Genomic DNA, 23,966 nt, shown 5'->3' on the forward strand with positions numbered 1-23,966 from the left:
TGTTATGTGGAAAACATGTGTGGAATACTTATGTAATGTCCACTTCCCTAGTTACACTTGGTTACTACAGAAGCCATGGATCAAAGCCATCACACACCACAATACCAACTCAGCATGTATTAATGAGCAACACAGAAGTCAATGTTCAGTCAGTTCATCACACTTTAATCAAATCCAATCCCTCCACCTCCAAGCCACCCACAGCATCAAGAAAGGAGTAAAGAAGAAGGAAAGGGAGTAAGAAGAGAGAGAAAGAGAATGAGGGAGAGATAGCTACCACCAAGCCTTTGTGGAAGACCAGCTCTCACACATCCAGGTGGCAGGGCTCCAACACATGCCACCTCTATGGTCTTGATAGTGAAAAATGCCTTGAAATAAATAACTAAGAAGCTTTTCATCTTTTTAGCAGCAAAGGTATTTATTGACAACGTTGGAGGCAAGCCAGTTCATACTGGGCAAAAACTTGGCTGGCTGGTTTGTGTAAAATAAGCCATTTATATAGTTTTGAGCTCATAGTTACACTTTTTAATTTCCGTATTGATGACTGGGTGTAATCTTGGGCAGAACTTTCTTTTTGATTTGAAATTTGAGTAGTGTTCTCCTGACTTCATCCCTCAGGTGGTCTTGAAGTGTCTTCATCACTGCTGGACTCATGCCTTTTCTTTGTTCAATGACATCACCTGTCAAACTTGTAAAATCTTGACTTTAACTATACAAAATCTTGGATCTTTACCATTTCATCTTATTGAAGTGTCTAGCTTACCTTGATTTATTACTCCTAATACACGGTACACTGGTCTCTATAATTGCTAGACAGTACGTACCATTAAAAAAGCGACTCCATCACTTCATGGCTGTTTTCATGAGTTAAGTGGCCTTGCTATGCAAACAACATTTTGCAAAGCAGAATTAGAAATTTCACATAACTAGGGGTTTTGGTCTCTTTTCTCTTTTAGTCTCTGTAGCCAAACCTCCCAGGCAGGGCCTTTGACCCACTGACCACTCTGGGTGTAGTGATAAATAGCTCTTTTCTGAAAGATACTACTACCAAGAAGGCAGTTAGTTTTCACTAAGGAAGCTTTCTGGCTGGAACGAGGCATCTTTCACAGACACAGTTTTGGAATGTTTCTCTGTATGCATTCACAGAAGACTACTCCCCCGGCACAAGAGAGGTAACATTCACAGATGTGCTGCAAGGCCCTGACAGCCAATGGGGGAACCGAGGTGGGGGAAGTGATGATAAAGCCAAGGAACCAACAAAAGCCTTGCCTTTTTTAATTTGCTCTGAGGCCTGGTGCTGCCCATACAGTACAGTGCTGATAGGATCTATAAGTTTTCAGCATTCTCACCTCTGAAATAAACCTTTTGAATCCTTTCCACTGCTTACCATTCTTTGAGGGAATAGCTGAGTCCAGTTTGCTTTACACTGGGGTTCCAAGCCAGGGTGAGAGGCAGCGTTCTCACTTTCCCTGACAATCTGAGCCTGGGTTAGGGGCTCCAGAAGGTGTGAAGTGCTATAATTTGCCTAGACTGTTTGGGGCTGCTGCTTTCTCTGGGGATTCCCCATGTGGGCTCCTTGGGCCTGCCATGAGGGACACAGTGTCACCCCATCTCCATGAGGTTTGATCCATCCCTTCCCTCTCCACACACACACACACATGTACACACCCCTCAAAACATGGCTCTGACCCAATAATTACTGATCTGGTGACTAACAGCATCCTCCCTAATCCCTTTCCCTTTCCTCTTCTGTTCACTTTTATTTTAGAGGGAAACCGAGCAAAAATTAACTATAAGGAAAACCTGGAGTTACAAAAGCCTACTCTTAGTTCTGGAGATAATATTAAAAAAGAGGATAAAAAAGATAATATTAAAAAAGCGTTGGTGGTATAGTGGTGAGCATAGCTGCCTTCCAAGCAGTTGACCCGGGTTCGATTCCCGGCCAATGCACCACAGTCAGATCCACCCCTTGGCCTCATCCACCTACAGGTGGTCTGAGGCATCATAGGCCCATTGAGTCAGGAACAACCCTCCCTCAGCCAGTCCAGGGTGTGATGTTCTTCATCAGCTCGGCTCTTGGGCACATCAGCACTCACACGACGAGTTTTCAAAGATTCAACTCAAACGGCAGTGTCCCACCACACATCAACAGCTTACGCAGGCCTCTCTTCATGTCTTTTTCCTTGGTCACACAGAAGTACTACAGTTCACCATGTGACCCCATCCCCCTTAGCAGCAGTCCTAACAGCTTTGGCAGCCTCGGAAGCAGCCCCGACAGCAGCACAAGCAAGCAGCAGAGGCAGAAGTAGCCCCGGCGGCTCGCAGCCCTGGCTCGCTCGCAGCCCTGGCTCGGCTTGCAGCCTCTCACGGCTCGCGGCCTCTCATGGCTCGCAGCCTCTCATGGCTTACAGCCTCTCAAGGCTCGTGGCCTCTCACGGCTCGTGGCCTCTCACAGCTCACGGCCTCTCATGGCTTGCAGCCTCTCACGGCTCACAGCCTCTCATGGCTCGCAGCCTCCCCCGGCTTGCTCGCAGCCCTGGCGGCAGCCCCGCCAGTGACAGCTCTGGCTCCTGCGGGTCGCTCAGCACTGCAGGCGCTGGTTCCGGGCACCGCATCTGTAGGGTTCTCTGCAGGGGGTTCCGCAGCACCTCTTTTCCCCGTTCACTGGGGTCTCACAATGGCAAGCATGCTTCACAACTGTGGATAACCTTAAGAATAGTGTTCACAGGTAAATCCACCCCTCGACTTTCTCCACCTACAGGTGGCCTGAGGCACCATGGGCCCATTGAGCCAGGAACACCTCCTCCCCATGCCAGTCCAGGTGAGATGCTCCTCATCAGCTCGGCTCCTGGGCACATCAGCATTCACATGATGAGTCCTCAGGGATTCAACTCAAACAGCCGTGTCTTGCCACACACGAACAGCTTACATGGGCCTCTCTTTTCTGCAGTGGCTACATTCACAGCAGGCACCAGTCGAGCTGTTTGAACTCACAGACAGTGAAACAGTGAAAAGGAGCATTCAACAGTAAGGGAGAGTTGTTTACATTTTCTGTTCTGGATGTACTTAAACAAGGCAGTTATCACTCTATGTTTCTACAACAATCCTCCCGGGAAGCCTGCCAAGATTCTGGGACACCCGCCAAGGTCCTCCGTCGCTCCCAGGTTTCGGCACCATTAACTGTCTTGGTTTGAGATAAGCAACTGCCAACCCCCCCCAAGCACAGAGAGAAAAGCCTCCCTCCTAACACCAGGGAAAGGGAGGAAAAGAGAAGGGAAAGAAAAATCACTTCAAACTGCATTTATACTAAATCTACATATATTTTTTCACAGAAAGAAAGAGACAATTAGAAGAGAGTACAAATATACAATCACACAAGTCTGCAACAACAACAAAGTCCAGTTCCCCACCTCAACTTCTGAATGAACACACAAATTCTACTGTCTTAACTACACATTACTTAAGAAGAAGCTTATTCCCCAGGGAGACAAACCCAAGTAGAAAGGAGAGACCCAGAACAACACATTTTACTTTCCTGAGATACCCTGTGAGCCAGTGGTGGGCCTGCTCCTCTCCATCCCCCCTGGGACAGCATCGTGCGTCCTCCCAAGAGGAGGGCTGAGAAGCGACTGCCTTAACCACTCCCACACTGGTTCCTACTTCCCTGGAGATGATGTCATAATGTGGTATGGAATACAAAATTACTGGCTAGAAGAGGTCAGTTGTTAACTCAGCCCAGCTCAAGTCAGCTGACAGCTTCGGCCTAGTCCAGACTTCAGAGCCCAAATTTAGGCCCACCTAGGTGAACCCATAACACCACTCTTCATTAACTACCGGGAAAAACCCAAATATATAGTATGTGAAATATTTCTAGGGGAAATTTTGTTTTTCATCATTTTTATCCTACTTGCAAAAAAACCCAAGGCTATGTTATCCCAGGAAGGGGAGGCTGATTACCGTTCTCAGTCTTTAGTTACCAGAAACTCCCACAACTGTTTGCAGAATGATAGCTTCTAACTGAAAGGTAATTTTAAAAATACACTAAATGTGTAAAGGAACTCAACAAAGCAAGTAGAGAGTAACACTTGAAAATCTATTTCAAGTGTAAAATAAGATGCTAGAAAAAGTTAATTTAAGGGAGTTTTTCATGACCCCTTCTTTCCTTTCTCAACATCTTATTTTCAGTTTTGCGTGGTGACTCAACAATTCTTCCCCTTATGCTCAGCATTGGTGAGACCATATCTAGAGAGCCGAGAGAGACACAGACACACCACACAAAGACCAACATTCCAGCAAAATCTTCACATCCATGTCCTTGTGCTAAAAGCAAAAAATCAATAGCTGCTCTATTCTGCAAAATAGCATGTCTTACGTTATCTACATCAGTGGTGATTTGAAATAATGTTAGATGTTAAATTCATTTGCTTAGCACTTAGTACTAATCTTTGTACTAACTGTAAAGCCTTTTTTGTCCCCACTGGAGCAAACATGGTAGCAAACCAGTTGGTCATACCACCCCAATATTGAACATTATCATTGCAATCTGTCCTAATTGAATGATGCTTCTTTTACCTTTTTTTTTGGTTTCTGTGTAATTTTGGAGACTGTATGATTCATAAGTTCTCTAAGTTTGCCCAAATAACATGGTCTGCCAACACCATAACTGGGGATACCAGGCCATGCTCTGTCTCCACAAATTAAAAAGTACCCATGTGGCAGCGCTTTAGCTTTCCTGCCTTTTGTGGTTACCTGGTACTGTGATCCCTGTGTTTCATCCCCTATCGCCCTTTGGCACCAATCTTGTTTGGATCCACAATCATAAATATTGAACATGCTACTAACATTTTTCCAGCTAACATTACCTCATTGTCTATATTTCTTAATCTCTATCACATACGATCCCATAAACATGAAGCATGACTGGTTCCCAGGTATAGATCCCAATAAATCTAATTCTTGTGGATCCCAAGATAAGGTGACATTTAATTGCCAGAGTACAAGTGCTGAGGCCACTCCAGTTAGATTTTCATCCCCCAGACAACAAGCTGCCTGTTGCTGAGTTTTTGAACAATTATACATTTCATGACACTTTTTTCAAACTTCCACTTAATTTAGTTTGCTTCCAAAGGATTCAAAGTCTTTGGGATTAAAATACAGCAATCCAATTAAACAGGTAAGAAGAGGGTCGCTAGGCATAGCCATAGAAAGACAAAAGGATTCTTGACCTGTTTCATTTGCAATTGTTACCCATATATTTTCTCCATGCTGAATCTGTAATAATTGCGCTAAGCTATAAGGCACTGAGCACACAAGCACTGAGTACATAAGCATTAATATGATCAGCCCTGTTTTTCGTATTTTCTCCAGAAGGCCTTTTCCCGAATCCATTCCTGGTCTGCAACTAGTATTGCTCTGGGGACAAAGATTCTGTTTCCACACTCTGCCTTTTTGAGTGTGGTGGCTACTCTGATCTGTTCTTGTATTACTTGGGAATTGACACCAAATAAAAATCTCACCAATTATTTTACCTCAATGTTTTCAATGCAAGATAGTAACAGAGGGATAGTCCCAGTCCACCCTAGCTCATCTTGAGCCCAACAGCCCAACAGCGGGAGTCCACTGCCCGCTAGCAGTGGCATAACAGTTTAAACAAATAAAATTTGACTCACCATGCTCCCGAATGGCTGCCCTCCACACCTTTTTCTTACAATTCTGACAATCTAATCATATCCAAGGTGTACACTCATAGCCATGCCAAATACAAAGACAAGCCAATTTTTGTTGTTGCTGTTGTAATATTGTACTGGCCCCGAATGCAGGTGTAAGGCCTGTTAGTCCAACTACCACATCAGGATCAATTTCCAACTTCAATAGTCCCTTCTCCCAGAGTTGCAGAATCTTCTTTTCCCTGAACGCTTCTCTCTTCTGTGCTTCCTGGCAGAGCGTTATCACCTAGGTGCGGTCTCACTCACTTTACAGGTACCCACTTGGTCATTTCGGAACCTGTTGAGACACAAGCATAACCCCTTCCCCATGTAATGAGTTTCCAGGGGCCTTTCCAATTGTTTTGTACTGGATCAAAAATATCTACTTGTGGATAGATGATGTCATCAGATTTTTGGTTTTGTAAATGTCTATGAATTGGTGTGTCATTGTCTTTGCCCCTAGAGTTCAACCAATTTAGCACATACAGGGTCTTTAGCAATTTTTTATGCGGGGAGCCATCTCCCCCTTCTGTTTAAGTTGCAAATGTTGTTTCAATGTGCAATGAGCTCACTCGATAATTGCTTGGCAAGTAGAGTTATGAGGCACCCCAAAAACATGTTTAATACCCACATCTTGGAAGAAGATTTGCAATTGTGTACTACGGTAGGCTGGACCATTATCAGTTTTTATCTCTCAAGGGACTCCCATTAACTGCAAAAGCATGGAGAAAGTGATTGATAGTATCCCTAGTGGATGGAGAAACATTTGCAGTTGCCCACGTGAGACAAGAATATGTATAAATAGACACATGAATATACTTAAAATGCCCAAAACTAGAACATTCAGTAACATCTGTCTGCCATAATTGAAGAGGGGCCAGCCCTTGTGGATTAACTCCCTGCAGCTGCAAATTTGGTAACTGAGCGCATTCTGAGCATGCAGCTACAATGTTTCTCACTTGGGCCAGGGAGAGCTTGAAATCTGGTACTAGAGCCAAAGTATTTTGGTGGAAAAAACAATGTGACATGCAAGCTTGCTGCAAAACACTGGGAACAGGAAAGGCAGAAGTAACCAACTGATCAGCTCATCGATTTCCCTCTACTGTGGGTCTGGGCAAACTAGTATGCAGGAAGAAATTTGAACTTAGAAGTTTTTGTGCACAACCCAGGCCATGGAGAGGGAAACGGGGCCCCTGCATCTTTGAGCCTGCTTCCAGAAGAGCAGTAAACAATAGAAAGAATGCAGCAGCCGTTGGGAGAAGCAGGTAAACACATTGATACAGAAGGGCATAGTTTTGAGAAAAGTACCAGTCCAGCTGGTAGCACACCCTAGCCATTGACCAATGATCTTCCTGTACTATTCGTGGACTCAGAAAATATGCGATATGTGTGTGTGTAATGTAAACAATAACTCCTATGGAGGTTACGTCTTTGATTCTGCGCTGAAAACTGGGGAGCTCAAAATATCGACATTTTTTACTTTAATTGGTGGAGTTTGCGGGCAAAGAAGTGGTGATAAATTATCCACACAGGTCGATACCGGAGACTGGACCAGATAGCTGAGATCGGTGCCGGTGCAACTGCGCTGATTGTTCACGCTGAGGAGGCGGGGTAGGGGAGGCTGCCGGGGGAGCGAGGTGCACGGGTCGTGGTAAGCAAAAGCGAGAGTCGCTCTCTCTCTCCTACCAAAGGTCTTGCCTTATTGAACAGATGGAAGCCAAGACAGCTTTTGCGATACGGCTTTTGCTGGGTATACTAGCTAAGCGAAGTGAGGCAGTCAGCGAAAAATTCTTTTAAAAGCTCGTTGTATGGGCTAAAGAGCAAGGCTTTTTCCAAAGCCTGCCCACATTATTTATGTGGGAAGCCATGAGAAAGAACCTCTGGTATGAACTCAGAAATAAGAGGAAACTTGCAAGGGACCCATGGTGGAACATAAAAACCGAAGGGACTGCCGCAGTTTTCCGTGCTAGCCGTGATCGGCTCCTGCTCCTGCCGCCGCAGCCCCCCGCTGCAAGCCACCCTGGAGGGGACACCTTTAGAAGTCGCGCACAACTGCTGGCTTTCCCCTCGCTCCTGCCGCTAGTTCTCGCCGGCCCGGAGCTGGCATTGCAGGTCCGGCTCCAGTCTCCGTGGGAAGCTGCTGCTGCCTCTTTACCCCTTCAGCCCTGGCCACTACCGCTACAGCTCCAGCTCTCACCGCTTTTGGAGACTGCTGCCCGACCGCCCCACGCCGCTCCCGCCTGCTGCTTTTTTTTTTCCACTGCCTTGGGATCACTGCTTTTCCCCTCCCGCCGCCCCTCGCTGCACGGCACACAATCCCAAAGTCAGCACAAAAAAGAAAGACAGCACAGAACAGGACATGGGACACGAATCTGTACTTGCAAAGGACAGTATAGCCCCGATCGCACCACATGGGCTTTGTTCTGTATCGTCTCCAAGCTCCACACGTTCTCTTCAGCCTGCAAAATAGCCGTAAGTTGCCAAAAACTGCTCTCTTAACTCTGTTTTGCTTCATTTTCATCTGTGGAAGCTGCAAAACCTTGTTACCAGTTGTATGCCAGCTTTCTGATGCGAGAGAATTTTTCCTGAGTAATTTAAAAATAGCTCTTCCTGCTTCGAGATGGGAGAGACCAGCCTCCCCTCCGATGAGGGGGAGGTGAGCTCCCTCCTATGCGTCGCCGAGCTTTCTGTCATGCGCAAGTCTCGCAGGGCATTGTGGTTTTTGTAGTTGGACAGGCAAAGCTTTGCATTGCATCATCAGCTCCTTGCAACGTCTTATGGGAAATGTAGTCTGGCAAAGACCCTTGGGAATTGTGGTTCCAGCAGACTGTGTTCCCTGACAGACTGAAAGCTGTGTCAATTAACCAGACAACAAGCAGCCTAAACAGACCTTAACACACATCAGCAGAGTTTGCCTTTAAGACGACGGGACACAAGCACCTAATGCCCTGCGATCAATACAACATGCAAAACCAAGTGCAGCATCTTTCTCCAGCAATTCAGACAGCAACACAAAAGCCTAAGAAAAATCTGTTAATCTGATTCCCTTATTAATTCAGCATTTATTAAATGGCTATAAAGTGTTGTAAGCATTTAATAATCTAGGAAAGAGTTTCTACTTTTGTCTCCAAAGGTTGAAGTCAACATAGGATAAGAACAACAAGGTTCCTCTGACTGAATCAAGCTCAGATGACAGAACTTTAAAGTGACTAACTAAAGCTTTAAGTTTGATCCCTCAGATTCAAGATTCATAACACCTGGCGGTGCTTAATGTGTTTCCATCTATTAGGCATTTTCAAGAAAAAAGAGCTCCTTTTAAAATGTCAAAGTAAATTAAAACAAATAATGGTTTTAGTTATAAAGCATTAAATTGGTTAAAATATGTTCTTTTGAATGCAAAAATGCGTGTTTGCCACAAGTAGCACTACAAAAGCAAGACTTAAAAGTATTAAAAATCTGTTTCTATGAATGTAAAACTCAATGCAACATAACCAGTTTATAACAGTAATGTTGTGTAGTGTTGTTATATTTCTGTTAAAGTTTTTAAGTTTTTCTTGATGCATCAATGACAACGCCGGCAAAAATATTTTTTCATTTGTTATAGATAATAATGTTAAGCAAAAAAAAAATGCTTTTTCCTTTGTTAAAAAAATTTAAAAATAATTAATTTGTTAAGCTAATAAAATAATATTTTTAATTTGTTAAAAAGCTAAGATCTTAAGCAAAATAAATTAAAAGTTAAAATGTTAATTAAGTTAGCAAAGTAATAGTAATTTAGTAAAAGCTTAAGTCATTAAAGTTACATTTATAGCTTTAACTATATTGTTAACTAGTACTTTTCCTATTTGAAGTTAAGCTTGCTGCTTTACAAGTAGAACAACATTTAAGTTACTAGTTCTAAAAATAAAAAGGGGGAGAAAAGTGACAGTAAAAGTGAATGACAGAGTGAATAATAGAGTGAATGATAAATAAAAATAGCTAAACAAATTGCTTGAAAATGGACTATAGATAAATTATAAGTAAAAAGTTTTTATCTATGGTGAAAACTAAATTGGAGATTTTTTGTAATTGTGACAATTATGTTGTAGTTACCACCAAGTGCAACTGGTCTTCTGCAAGGGCCCTGTAGAAAGCTATTGTTGCTATGTTTTATGGCACAATTACAAAAAGGGACAGTGTGTGTGTGTGTATCTATCCTCTGATGTTTGTAATGACTGATGAATGCATCTTTAAAAGACCAAATGTCCTGGGTTGAGCTGGCAAAACATCAACTGTCCAGGACAGAGTAAAAAGGATTCCTCCTCTCCCCAACCAGCTAAGGGAAAAAGGAGAGGGAGAGGAAAAAAAACTCCTCAAACCAGGTTTATGCTGAAACTAACTACATGTATTTATACAGAAAAGAGAAAATTAGGAGAAAACTACAATATAACACACACTTACACAAGTTACATATATATATAACAAGGAATAACTTCCCACTCCCTAATTAATACAAAGCAAAGTCTATTACACTAGATCTGTAAGTACTCTAAGAGACACACAGCAAGAAACAGAAAGAGTAACAACAAAAATGTTTCTACTTCCCTGAATGCAAACAAAATGCAAGCAGAGGCAGCAGGGGCAGGAGCTAGGCCTGCTCCAAGACAGAAGCTGGTTCACATCCGGCTTGTACCTCAGCCATAGCAGAACAGACTAAGCCACCCCCACACACTGGATTTTACACCCTTTGAGATGATGTAGTATGGTATGGAATACAATATTATTGGCTAGAAGAAGTCAGCTGTTAGCTAGCTCAGCCCAGCTCAAATCAGCTGACAATCCCAGGCCTAGCTGAACTTTTAAAACCTAAATTTAGGCCCATCTGGCCAAACCCATAACACCAAAGAACTACCTGAAGAATTTAGATGCCCTGTCTTACCACTGATTTAGATAAGTATTAAGTATCCATTACTGCAAATTAGAGTTGCTTTTAATTTTCATTGCTTTCAGCACAGCTTTTAACTCAAGGCCTTGGTTTTGAAAAATTGAATAGATATGCTGCATGAATTTGTCAAATCATTCAGTGGCTTTTTGTGCAAATTTAAGATGGCTAAAAGACAACTGCAAGAAAGTTTTTAGCAATTAACAGTTTCAACTTCTCCCTTCAGTAATTGGTTTAAGTCATTGTGTATTACCAAGTAGCTACAAACGTTATTTAAGCAAAGTGTTGTGTGTTTAACTACTACTTTAATCTGCTTGCTTGTGCTTAGCTGTGCCTTAAGTTATATGAAATGGCTAGTGTTAAAGACAATTAACCAAGCCAGGGTTGTGCAAAAAGAAAAAGGCTATTGTAGGAAGAAATTTGAACTTAGAAGTTTTTGTGCACAACCCAGGCCATGGAGAGGGAAACGGGGCCCCTGCATCTTTGAGCCTGCTTCAAGAAGAGCAGTAAACAATAGAAAGAATGCAGCAGCTGTTGGGAGAAGCAGGTAAACACATTGATACAGAAGGGCATAGTTTTGAGAAAAGTACCAGTCCAGCTGGTAGCACACCCTAGCCATTGACCAATTATATTTCTGTACTATTCATGGACTCAGAAAATATGCAATATGTGTGTGTGTAATGTAAATAATAAATCAGAGCACTGACCATACTCCTATGGAGGTTACATCTTTGACTCTGCGCCAAAACCTGGAGAGCTCAAAATATCGACATTTTTTACTTTACTAGTATGACTCTTAAGATGTGTTATGAAAAAGGGGTTTGTTCTGGCATTCAGCAAATGCCATAATTGGGTTAATCTAACAAACAACATAGGATTAGACATGTGTTTTAACAATGACCGATGAATATGTGAACTACTGCTGTTAGTTCCATTATTTGTACAGATCCTTTAGTGAATACAAGCTCTGACTGCCACTGCCCTCTTTCATTCCAAACAAAACTAGCTTTCCCTGTTTTACTACTTCCATCTGAAAAAATCGTAATGGCTTGTAACGGTTCTATGCAACAAGTTTCTTTTGGTTCCATTGTGACCTGTGTTTTAAACAAAGGGTGAGGTGGGTATGAATTTGAAGGCATCACAGCATTATCATGACTATTGCAAAAGTCATTGCTTCCTCTAAGGCTATTTGCATTTGCTCCTCAGTTAATGGAAGAATAACTTTAGTCAAAGAGTACCCAGATACTTGTCTAAATCGTTTGTTCGCTTTTTGAATTAACATCCCAAAGGCCTCTAATCATGTAATAATAGTTTTGTTATGTTGCATGGGCAAATAAATCCATTCAAGAATCCAAAGAGGGTTTTCTGCTTCTGGCAGCTATTGAAATAGGACGCCTGCTACTTCTTTGTCTGAGTTTAGTATGGCTAAATAGACTGGTTCGTGTGGTTGATACCTGCCTGAATATGCCTGGGCCACTTTGTCTTGGATGGTTATCAGTGCCCTTTGCGATTCTTCATTTAAAGTCCGTGCATCTGATAACGATGTAGAGGATTGAAGCATCTCAAAAAAGGCTCTAAATCTGAGTTAGATATTCTGCAGTGATTTCTTATCCATTGGATATCTCCAACCAATTTTTCAACATGATTTACCATTTGAGTAAGAGTATGCAATCGAAGCTTCTGCAGTCTTATGATTATCATATGTTCATGACCTGCCATCCTAAATATCTGTATGGTGCAGTCATTTGGATATTTTCGGGAGCAATCAAAAGACCATATTCTTTTAAACAGCCTGGGATAACTCTTAGGTCCTTTTCTTTGTCCATTTCCTGTGCACAGATCAATAGGTCATCCATATAATGATAGATGAGATGTTCTGGCCGTAGTTTTCTAGCTTTTTGCAATGCCAAATCAACGTACCACTGGTATACAGTAGGTGAATTTTTCATACCTTGGGGAAGAACCATCCAATGATATTGCTTTGCTGGAGCATGTAAATGAACAGATGGCACTGTAAAAGCAAATTTTTCACAATCTTCAGGATGATTGGTTAAAAGTTATATAACATAGTTCCCCTTATCAAGTTCTTCCTCCTGTTTCTGTGATCACAAGCCTTTTGCTCATCATTCTGTTTTCCTTGACCACAACTCTAATTAAAGTCTACATTCTGCTTTCCTTGACCCCAGCCTTGACCACAGCTGTCTTGTCTGCTTTATACCCTACCAAGCTCATCTATAGCTGCTTCTAGCCAAAATGTGTCTACAGTCTTCTGCATTGAAAAAAAACTGTAGTACTTTTTTTTCTAATACAGAATATTCACAGTTGACCATTACTTAGCTGATTTCTCTGGCCTGTTGTCATTCATTCTTTAAGATGTTAGAAAGTATTTAAGGCTTAGTGCTAGCAAAGTATAGACTTCACTTAGGACTCACAGGGGCAGGCAGTCACTCACAGTGTTGCCATCAGGCTGGTGAGGACACTACAGTGGAACATATATCAAAACCATATGCCAACGATACAAACTACAGGCTGCAAGAATTTTTCCTGGTTTCTAATAGCAGCCAGATAAAAAAAGTCACCAATTTGCTTTTGCTTTTTTCCCTTTTAATGTCTGCAGTTACTGATAGTTCAAGACTATGTGACAGCAGGCTGTGAAGGAAAACACAATCAGTCTAAATTTACAGTAAATCATCTTTTTAAAGCATGTGGAAGAATGAAAGTTTGTGAGATAAGGAGTGATTCAGAAGTTTCTATTCACTTCTGCAGAGGCAAGTCCTAGCCTACAGAGCTTAGCTTTCCTGTTAAAATGATAGTGGCACACTCTCCAGAGATCACTGTGCATGACTGGTTGTAGAGATGCACCCCCCAGTGTTGGGATTCAAATCTGAAAAACATCAAGAAGCCTCCCCAGATGATAAGACTTAATCCATTTTGCAGATATTGGCCTATCTTCCGTCTTTTGCATTTGACAAGAATTGCAGTTTCTGTGTATTCTTTGCTCTGTATTGAACCTGTTTGGCAACATCCTTTTGTTCCCCTCTGCCTTGTGTTCATGAATAATAGATTAGCTCTAGATACCTGCTCTCCCCATGATTAACATACGATAATCCCTTAGTTAACATAAACCCTCCACGTTTAGCATAACCCTGCCTCTCAATGTTGCTAACCCTATATTAGACTGAAAATTTTACAATAAAGGTCTTCATTCTTCCCTGAGATGGAGTTCGTATTTTACTGACCATAACACCCCAGCAATCATGTTTACTCTAAGCTCAGAACAACTGATTCCAAAAGCAAGTCTATGTTCAATGCAGTCCCACTGCATGCCTTTAAAAGTGCCCTTTCTATCCTGTAATACAGGATCACATAAGTCATTTTAAGACTTTGATGGACAGAAATTTTAACAAGCTTTAAACCAGAAGATGGACAGTTATCACGACTCTTGCTGCAGTGTGAAAATCCTCATGGTAAGTTCAACAGGTGTGTTAGGTTGAGCTGGCAAAATGCCAACTGCCTAAGACAGAGAGAGAGTCCACCCTCCCCCTAACCCTAACCCATGCCAAGGGAAGAGGAGGGAGAAAAAAAAAAACCAATGAGGAGGAAAAAAAACCCAAAACCCAAAATAGCATTATACAAAAGTGAGACAATTAAAAACAGAATATAATACATATGTATACAAATGTGAGAAAAAACAAACTAACAACAACTGAGTCGCCCACCCAACAATACAGAGCTCCACCACCCCAGCTCACAAAAATACTCCCAACAAACTCCCAACAGAGGATATCCACCAAGACAGGAGAAAACAGCAAGGAAAAAAAGGTACTTCCCAAACCAAACAGCTGTGAGGTGGTGAATGAGGCCCAACTCCCCCAGCAACCGTGATAGCAGGTCTGCTCAGCATTTGGCCATCAAGGGACTGACTAGGCACCACCTACATCTTCTTTTATACTTGATTTTTCTGTCAAAATGATATGTTTATTTGGTTACTTAAGTCAGTTCATGTTTGTCCCCTCTAATCTACATAGACTCTCCGGGCTTGCTGAACTGAGGCCTAGCAAAATCTAAAGCCAAAACTACCACAACAGGTTAGTCAGTTCTTTATTTTTTTTTTTTATTTTTACATATATAAAGTTAGAGTAACAACATTTCTTAAGAAACTCTGTCATGATTCATCCAATTACAGAGTCAGCAGCTGAATTACCAAGAGAGAAGAAAAGTTTGCTGCTACTTAACTCTTAAGATTCTGTGCCAAAAAAGCCTGGCACCATCACTGCCAATGCGGTACTTCTGTGTGTGGCCAAAGGGGAAACACAGACAAATACTGTCTGTTGTGAATAGTGATGAAATTTAAGTGAAGAAGCAAACAAAAGCAAATTTTGGGGTTTTCTTTTCAAATAAAGTGTGGTTTTTATGTATTATGTAACTCAACAAGAAAATAACTTACTTTCGTTCAAAAAAAGTAAAACTAAAAACAAAGTTGCAGCTGATGAAACAGAAAAAATAAAACATAAGCAAATAAAATATCTTTCTGGAAGGTGGACTAGTTAATTTAGATGAATGGAAGATTATTTTGCTTTAGACAGTCCATACTAGGCACTTGCTGACAACTTCTCATTTAGTTCCAGAGCTCTAACATCTCCATTAGCTTTGGCATTCTCTATAAGCACCTGCATAGAAAAACGAACAATAAAAACCTGAGAATTTAAGGTTTTACTGCTAGTATTTCATTGGCAATCTCAAATGTATTTCCATTCCTTCGAGGCAGTTTCCCTAATAGAAACCTATAAAGCTCAGATAGAAAAATATTCAACATTACACACAAGCTTTCTTAAAAGATCAAACCCCTATACTATAGTGACTTGCTAAGCCTGTAGTTAGTTCCAATGCTCTGTTAACAGCATGACTTGTTATTTGAGGCTAAAACTAAGTTTGACAAGTTAGTTACCTGCTGGCAATTAAAGATTTATCTTCCTGCTGACATACACTTGTCTCCTGCTAGCGCCTTTGTATAAATCTCCATTTGACAAACTAAAGCATTCTTTGAAGCTACTTAAAAAGCCTGCCACAATATTCTTTTTCCTCCTCCTCTTAAATTCACACTTCCTTGATTTTTTTTACATATACCATATTTAGAGTTTTCCTGTTAGTTAAAAAAGTTCCCATAACAAACTAATGTTCCTAAGCTTCTGGCACTTCTCTTGTAATCCAATAACATTATGCATATTAACAAGGAAAACCACTAAGCAGAATCAAGCAAATTTTTAGTCTTTATTGTTGCCATATTCATTAGGAGGGAGTACAGATGGCTTTGCAGAAGCAAGTGCAATGAGATCATACCAGGATCATCTGAAATCATTAATTCTAGCCTTTTTTATATGAACCTGCACGTCTGTGTATGGCTTTTTGTCAGTGCTGAGCTATTTATATGCTGTACCTCTAAATAAAAAAAAATGTACTTTATATTGGATTCAACATTCACCAAGGAACAGCTAATAATATGGGAAAAAGACCTCATCTTGACAATGGCAGCAAGTGAGGAGATTATTAGGAGAGTGTATTCAGAGTCTGAGCAGCAAAGTGATTCAAATTACAAGTCAAAATGAATGACCCCTCATTTGCACTACATGAAAGAGCTGTGTGGATTTATAAATTTGGCCAAATCCATCGCTGAAGTACTGCCAACAAAAACTAACGTACCATTTACTATGTACTGAAAATAAAGTACCATTACAGATATAACTCTTCCATACAGAATGTGCAGCATCCTACCACTCAGATCTTTTGGGTCAGAGATACTACAAGTTATACCCAGGCAAGGGAAGTGACATCTTTTAGTAAATTTGTAATGTTCTGGTAAAATTTTGATAAAATTGTCCTCAAGAAGGGCCACTAGTAGAATTCTTGTAAGTTTGGACTAGACACTTTGTTTATTTTTCATTACTAATGCATGAAGGAATGGAAGACTTTCAAACAAACTGGTATAAAGTTCAAAAACTTAAGTACATTTTTTCAATATAGCACCTTTATACATTGCACCTTAAGAGCAGGTTAGCCAGAATCTCCTTCTACCCACTTTCAAGTTGCAAGTGTAATATTAAATGTAAATACATTGAATTTCTGTATAAAATGGAATCTTACATCTATTAATTCACAATCATCCTTGGCATATAGATGTTGCAGGAGGTACCAGCGTGCCACCGATACGATAGTTTCTGGATTTCCTGGTTGATAAACCACTCTATCCAACATTCGCCGAGTCTCCCTAGAAACATAATTACAACACAATCCCAATCAAGTGCAACTGACTAGGCTGCATATAACATACTAGAACAAGCAACAACAGTCAGAAATAATGTAAGGGCAAATCCTTATATCCATACTGCCCAAGTAAGCGAAGAAGTAGTTGTACATTCCTTTCTTTCCTTTGTAGTTGCATTTAGAATGCTAAGGAATTCTGCCTCCACTGTTGTGGTTAATATATTACACTCAAGTTAGTTCTTTAACTAGTAACTAACCCTAATTAGATTGACATAGCAGAGTTCACAAGTACTACAAGATCGTACCTGTGAATTCAGCACAATCTCTGATTTCAGTATGGTATCTGCTGAACAAGTACAGCAGGTATTTTCCTCTTTAAGACCTATGAAACAAATCTTCTGGAAGATGGTGCACCTCAGAGAAGCAGGTACTAGAATCTTAGTAATACTGAAAGAATTTAATATTATGCACAAATATATTTAACTCATGCACTCACAAAATGTACTGCAGTTCCTGCAAAAACAGAGAGAGGATTTGAAAGTGCAGAACAAAAGGAAATCTCAGTAGAGTACTACTCAAGTCTAAAATTCTATTTGGCTGATACTACCTTCCAACACCAACAGTTTATACCTAACCAAGACATTTTCAAATTCAGAGTGTCATTAGCAATTTGGGAAAAACTGCCAATTACATTTAGGAATCTCATAATCATCCATCAGCTTTGACTCTTGTTCTTTATATTCTGTCCTTTATAACCAATAAGATTTTCCAGTACCTTGTTGACTTAACTGTTGAGAGGTTACACGTTTTATGTGTTATTTGTATTTAAGATTAATTTCTTTTTTCAGGATTTTGAAACACTTAGGCAGATCAATTAGATCTTGTGATATACTGTTCGCATAAGTTAATATTTGAAATTGTAGTAAGACTGACTTTAATTGATTAATTTTTATCTCAATTTTAGTATAATCGACAACCAACATAATGACATTACGCTGCCTTCTTAAAGGACCACACAGAAGTAAGCCAGGTTGTTAGAATTATCTGCAGAACAGGTGAATTATTGAAGAGAACCATAAACAATTTCCAATTTTCCATAGCTGAAACAAAAATACTATAAAAGGCAAAATAGAAAGATTCCAAGTACCCCTTCCCCAAATCTTCCTCCCCTTCCTCAAAATGCCACAACAAGCAGCTGCTTGTTCAGGAATGGACATGAACTTTGACTGGGAGCCCAAATTAGGATTAAAATTAATCCCAACAGTATATAAAGGTAGTGATAATCTGTTTCCACTGTGCTATTTTACATGCCTTTTGACAATGTGTAGTCTTCCCGATTAATTTATTTAGATAACATACTATTAAAATAAAAATTGTATGACAGCTGTTCTTCTCTTGATAGGAAGGTCATAAACATTTTTTTCACAAATAAAGGAAGATTTAGCCGCTCCCCGCACTACTAAACTCTTCTCTCCTCTCCCTTTTTTACTCCCATAGTATTTCAAGAATTAATGCCTGCTTTCAATTTTCTTTTAGTTCTTGGAGTTAGATCTGGAAATAATGACCACATGTATTTTTAGACAGTGTATTCCACTTAGAACTCAAAAGTTCATGCATACCTTGCTCCAATTTTGCAATTATACTGTAGCAGAGCTTGAAGTAGAGCTGCCAGGGGGCAAGGAGAAAGTTTCAAAGCTTCAGTTGTTGCCTCCTGAACCAAGGATGGCCAGTGCTCATTTGAGACATTAGCCTATTATAAAAGTGAAAAATAAAGGAAAAAAAGAATAAAATAAATTTAAAAAGAGGGGAAAAAAAGAAAATAAGGACTTTATAGTAGTGTGTTTGCAGATCTCTAGAAAGTATGTTTAATTCACACTGTTCTGAGTTATATAAAGTATTCAGCAGGTTAGAAAGATACTTTTTAAAGAAACACACACCAGTAGTTGTTAAAAGCGATGGAAAAAGTCACATTAACTTGACACAGCACCAGCTTTTCCAGCATTCCACTTCCTCATTTATGCAAATTATCTTTTTGTTTTATCCATACAAGTTTTAGTAATGCTTCAGAAACCCTTGTTTGCTCTTCAGCTTTTAAATCTGCATCTTATATACAAGACTATTCTAGAATGTAGAATTTATCCCCAGAAGTGACATTTTCCACCAGCAAGGAAAACCAGCTCCAAGATGGTCATTATCTAATGGAGCAACTTTTAGGCAAAGCCATGCATCTTAAGATTACAAGAAGAGGAAAGAAAAAAGAAAAAATGGCTTAAGAAAAACCTTATTATCACCATTGTGTCTGGATGGCATTCAAATTCCTGTACTTCATTTGGACAGATAACTGGGAGAGAAATAATTTTCAAACAGAGAGCTTTCTGGGTCCTGAGCAAGGTTTTCACCAGGGTTTTGCACATTTAATAAAACCAGTGCAGATTAGAGAGTCTGCAAAGAAATCCCCTCACATCAGCTGCTCTGCTCATTCAGAAAGCACAGATGAGATAATCAAATTCATGCTAATTACATTTTAAACAAAGTTGTGTGTATTCTTAAGCCATTCAGGCCAGCAATTAAAGAAGTAGGATTAAGTTAGAAGGTACCTTCTGACTTGGGAAGCATTAAGAGCAATAGCAGACAGGGAGCAAACCACTAGAAAACTGACAGAAGAACCACAGCAGGAAAAATACTGCCACTTGATAAATTCGGCCTTTTGAAGCACTTGTCTACATTGAGGGCGATTCTCTTCCCCCCAAAATGCAACAGCTTTGCAGCTTTATCCTCAGTAAAACTGACTGCCTTTTCCTCCATAGATCTCAGAATATAAGAGATTGCTTTGCCTGATTTTGACTATGGCTCTTAGCTGGGTTCTCTGTTAAAAAACATGAAAAAGCATTAGCCAGGGTCACAGCAATATCTACATTTTACATGAGGCTTTAAAGCAGTCTGTAGTGCACTTCAAGTTTCTAGAGTGACACTGCTTAAGAGAATAAACACTTGCCACGAATCTGAGGCATGTTCACCGTGCCCCTCAGTGCAATGAACAGAGTGATTTTCTTTACACCACAAGGTACACTTTGCTTAGATTGCTTTTACACTACAAGGCAAGGCACCATATCTGGAAATTACATATGGCATAAAATTACTTGAAATGTGACTGGTGTCTCCACGCACCAGTGCAGAAAAAAAATGTTTATTAAGGCAGTCATCTGAACAAGAGGACAGATACTTGAAGGGTACATCAATTTGGATGATCAAACTGAATTGTTATTAGACAAATAAGCCTTATTGAACAAGTTAGCCTCTTCATGTGCAGAGCGGTTCTGTGGGATTCTTTCACTGCAGCCTCTCTTACAAAAAGACATTCTAAGAATACTCCACTGCCTCTTGAAGTTTCATTTTATACTTTAGCTTTCATTCATAAAATGCCAAGTCATTTAAACAGGGACTTCATTTAAAGATTACAGAAGTCCTACATCCCATCCACTCCTGTTAAATCATGCAGTTATGTTATACTGGTTATCCTACCATGCAGATTTCCAGTGCGAGCATGGCTAGCCTGAGCAGACTAGACAACTTCCCATTCCAGTTGCCCTGTTGGGATGCCAGCTGCAGACTCTTTCTGTAACACATCTCTGCTCCAATCATCATTCTCTGAGACTGATATACTTTTGCCAGCCACTGAAAATAAACATCCAACAAAATCAGTTATGAAGTCACCAAAACACACATCCCTTAGGTAATAATCATTTAGTTCAATTTATGAGAGTACCACAGCATACTATTAGCTAAAACACCACGACACACCCATACATCATTCCAACAATATGCTTCGTACCCATCTGCAGAAAAATGTAGTCGGCTGCAGAGCTGGCTCACTACAGAAACTTATTTTGGAAGCTCCCTAGACCACTCACTGACACGTTTTTGATAGATTTTCTCAGCCCATCTGAGTTATACCAGGAACATCAAACACCTTACAACATGAGTACAGGTGATGGGTGTACACTTGTGTCACAGAGTTCCCAATCCAGCTGAATCATACTGGAGGTGACAGATACAACAAATGAAAAAAGAAACTCAGATACAGAGTTTCATGCTTCTGCTGCCTGCTCTGCCACCACAAGATGTCCTTGGATTTCCTCACAATGAGAAGGATAAGGAATCTAACTCCTCGATCTTTAATTCTATATTCATGTCACATTTTTTGAAGCAGATGCAGCCACAAGTTTGCAAAGTCCTGACATGTACATGATATGCATGAATCATAGAATGAACTGGGTTGGAGGACATTGGTGTTGATCCAACACCATTGTGATTACTAGATCATGTAACTAAGTGCCACATCCAGTCTCAACTTGAAAACCTCCAGGGACAGTAAATCCACCAGTTCTCTGGCCAGGCCATTCCAATGCCCGATTACTCTTTCTCTAAAGAATTTCTTTTCTCTCTCCCTCTTCTTCTTCCCTTGGCTGGTTGGGAAGAGGAGGAACCCTTTCCTCTCTGTCTTGGAATGTTGACGTTTTGCCAGCTCAACCAAAGACAGATAAATGGTGCGTTGGCCGGGAAACGAAGGCCACTGGCAAGTGTCCCAGAAGGTTGGCAGAGTTCCCGCGAGCATTGTTATAGAAACATTCCTTGATATCTGCATTGCTTTGGTACATCTAGAACAAGTAAGATAAAAGATGTTCTCTTGCCACTGGATCCTCATTTTATTCCTTTCACTGACTGTTTTTGTGAGTTCAGACAGCTCGACTCGTACCTGCTGTGAATGTAGCCACTGCAAGGAGAAGCCTTACAGCCAAAGCAAGCTGTCTTTCTCTCCTGCTTCACCTCGACAAAGAGCAAACCCCAAGTGTGAGCCACATAGTGAACTGTTGTCCTTCCTGTGTGACCAGGGGAAAGACATGAGGAGGTGGGACAGGGCATCTACTTCTGTGCTTGAAGTCCAAGTATGGAAATCAAAATGTAAGAACGCTGGTAAAAAAAAGCTGTCCACAGGTTGAAGCAGAGATTCCAGAACAGAGCCAAGAACAGCAATTAAGCTGCCCTGCCTCCAGCCAAGAGGAGGAGGAGAACAACCAAGTCTACTGAACATTGCTGAACCAGAAAACTAGTCAAGACTGTACCTCTACACTAACTTGTAGATGCAGCCAGTGCCCCTCTGAGGGTGGCTGGATCAATAAAAGAAGATTATTTGAAGCATAAAGAGGCCCATGTGGGCTGTTGGTGTGTGGCAGAACACTGCTGCTTGAGTAGAATCTGTAGAGATTCATCATGTGGATGGCCATGTGCCCAAAGGCTGAGCTAATGAGGGAGGATTGTTCCTGGCTCAATGGGCCCATGATGCCTCAGGCCACCTGCAGGTGGATGAGGCCGAGGGGTGGATTTAACCATGGACATTATTTCCCAGGTTATCCGCTATTGTGAAACCCCTGAGAAGGGGAGGGAGACTCCACTGTGGGGATAGTAACCCCGGTGTGGGGATGGAGACCCTAATGAGAGTATAGTGACTCCTGGAAAGGGGATGGGATGATCTCAATGTGTGCCTCAAGGATATTTACCCTTGAGAAAAAAGGTAACTTCCATTTTGAGTTCTGTGCTGCAGAACATGAACCATCAGATGAAGAAGACCTGAGCTGAACTGGTGTTAGTGTCCAATGATGAACTGTTTTTTCCTGCCTGAAGTACCTACCCCATCCTAATGGACTATTGCCTACAATATGGAGGGGTGGAAGACAGCCCTGGAAAGAACAACAACTGTTTAAGCATGGAAATAAATAGATGTAGACTTATAAAATATAAGTTTGACGGCATTTGGTATGAAATAAGGGGTGGAGGTTGTAGTGGTTTTATCTAGGTCTCAAATTAGCAGGCACAGAGAATCTATGCGGATTGGGACACAGCTATCACCTGACTGGGTAACCAAGGAAGTATTTCATACCAGATGATGCAAACTTAAGATATGGGGCAGTAGTGGGAGGTGTTAGTTCGGTTCCACCATGGTTGGAGTACAGAGAAGACGTGCTACAGTTGTTCTCTTCTGTTAGGCCTTGCTCCTGCTCCTGCTGCCTCTGCTTGCATTTTGTTTGAATTCAGGGAAGTGGAAACATTTTTGTTGTTACTCTTTCTGTTTCTTGCTGTGTGTCTTTTAGAATACTTATAGATTTAGAGTGATACACTTTGTATTAATTGGGGAGTGGGAAGTTATTTCTTGTTATATATATGTAACTTATGTGTGTGTTATATTGCAGTTTTCTCTTAAGTTTTCTCTTTTCTGTATAAATACATATAGTTAGTATCAGCATAAACCTGGTTTGGAGGGTTTTCTTTTCCTCTCACTCTTCTTTTTGCCTTAGCTGGTTAGGGGGAGGAGGAATCCTTTTCACTCTGTCCTGGACAGTTGGTGTTTTGCCAGCTCAACCCAAGACAAATACCCAACCTAAACTTCCCCTGGCACAGCTTAAGCCCGTGCCCTCTTGTTCTACTGCTGGTTGCCTGGGAGAAGAGACCAACCCCCACCTGGCTACAACCTCCTTTCAGGGATTTGTAGAGTGATGAGGTCACCCCTGAGCCTCCTCTTCTCCAGACTAAATAACCACAGCTCCCTCAGCCTCTCCTCATAGGACTTGCACTTCACCAGCCTCATTGCTCTTCTCTGGACCTGCTGCAGCACCTCAGTATCTTTCCTGAACTGAGGGGCCCAGAACTGAACACAATACTCAGGTGTGGCCTCACCAGCGCTGAGTACAGGGGAAGGATCACTTCCCTCATCTTGGTGGACACACTGTTCTTGACACAGGCCAGGATGCCATTGGCCTTCTTGGCCACCTGGGCACATTGCTGGCTCAAGTTCAGCCTCCAGTCAATCCAAAACCGCCAGGTCCCTTTCCGCCTGCCTGCTCTCCAGCCACTCTGTGCCCAGCCTGTAGGGCTGCATGGGGTTGTTGTGGTCAAAAAACCTATTTCCTTGCTTTTGAGCAATGGTCTTTAGACTTTTGCTAGCTAAAGACTGCCTGATGGTAGAAGAGGCAAAAATTATTAACCCTTTCTGGTGCACAGAACTTATCGTCTAGACACACTAG

The 23,966-nt window shown here is 41.1% G+C and overlaps 2 protein-coding genes and 1 non-coding gene across 7 annotated transcripts in view; 1 reads left to right on the forward strand and 2 right to left on the reverse strand.

Annotated features, from left to right (window-relative positions):
- Positions 1-6,407, reverse strand: part of MCTP1 (multiple C2 and transmembrane domain containing 1) — a 215,008-nt gene extending 208,601 nt beyond the window's left edge. Inside the window, 1 exon segment of the mRNA XM_071581543.1 lies at positions 5,670-6,407. The gene's annotated coding sequence lies outside the window, so the exon portion shown is untranslated.
- TRNAG-UCC (transfer RNA glycine (anticodon UCC)) lies at positions 1,879-1,950 on the forward strand. Its single transcript has one exon. It is a non-coding gene; the product is annotated as a tRNA-Gly (tRNA).
- Positions 6,408-14,703: 8,296 nt separating the features above from the next.
- The window catches only part of SKIC3 (SKI3 subunit of superkiller complex), a 49,474-nt gene continuing 40,211 nt past the window's right edge, over positions 14,704-23,966 (reverse strand). For all 5 annotated transcript variants that reach the window (XM_071581737.1, XM_071581736.1, XM_071581735.1 and 2 more), the window contains 4 exons: positions 20,410-20,562; positions 18,507-18,637; positions 16,768-16,891; positions 14,704-15,296 (listed from right to left, as the gene is read on the reverse strand). In XM_071581737.1, coding sequence (XP_071437838.1) covers positions 15,219-15,296; positions 16,768-16,891; positions 18,507-18,637; positions 20,410-20,562 — 486 coding nt within the window. In that variant the 3' untranslated portion in view covers positions 14,704-15,218. The remainder of the gene's footprint in view (positions 15,297-16,767; positions 16,892-18,506; positions 18,638-20,409; positions 20,563-23,966) is intronic.

This window comes from Pithys albifrons, chromosome Z (genome assembly GCF_047495875.1).
Source record: "Pithys albifrons albifrons isolate INPA30051 chromosome Z, PitAlb_v1, whole genome shotgun sequence".
Classification (NCBI taxonomy): Eukaryota; Metazoa; Chordata; class Aves; order Passeriformes; family Thamnophilidae; genus Pithys; species Pithys albifrons.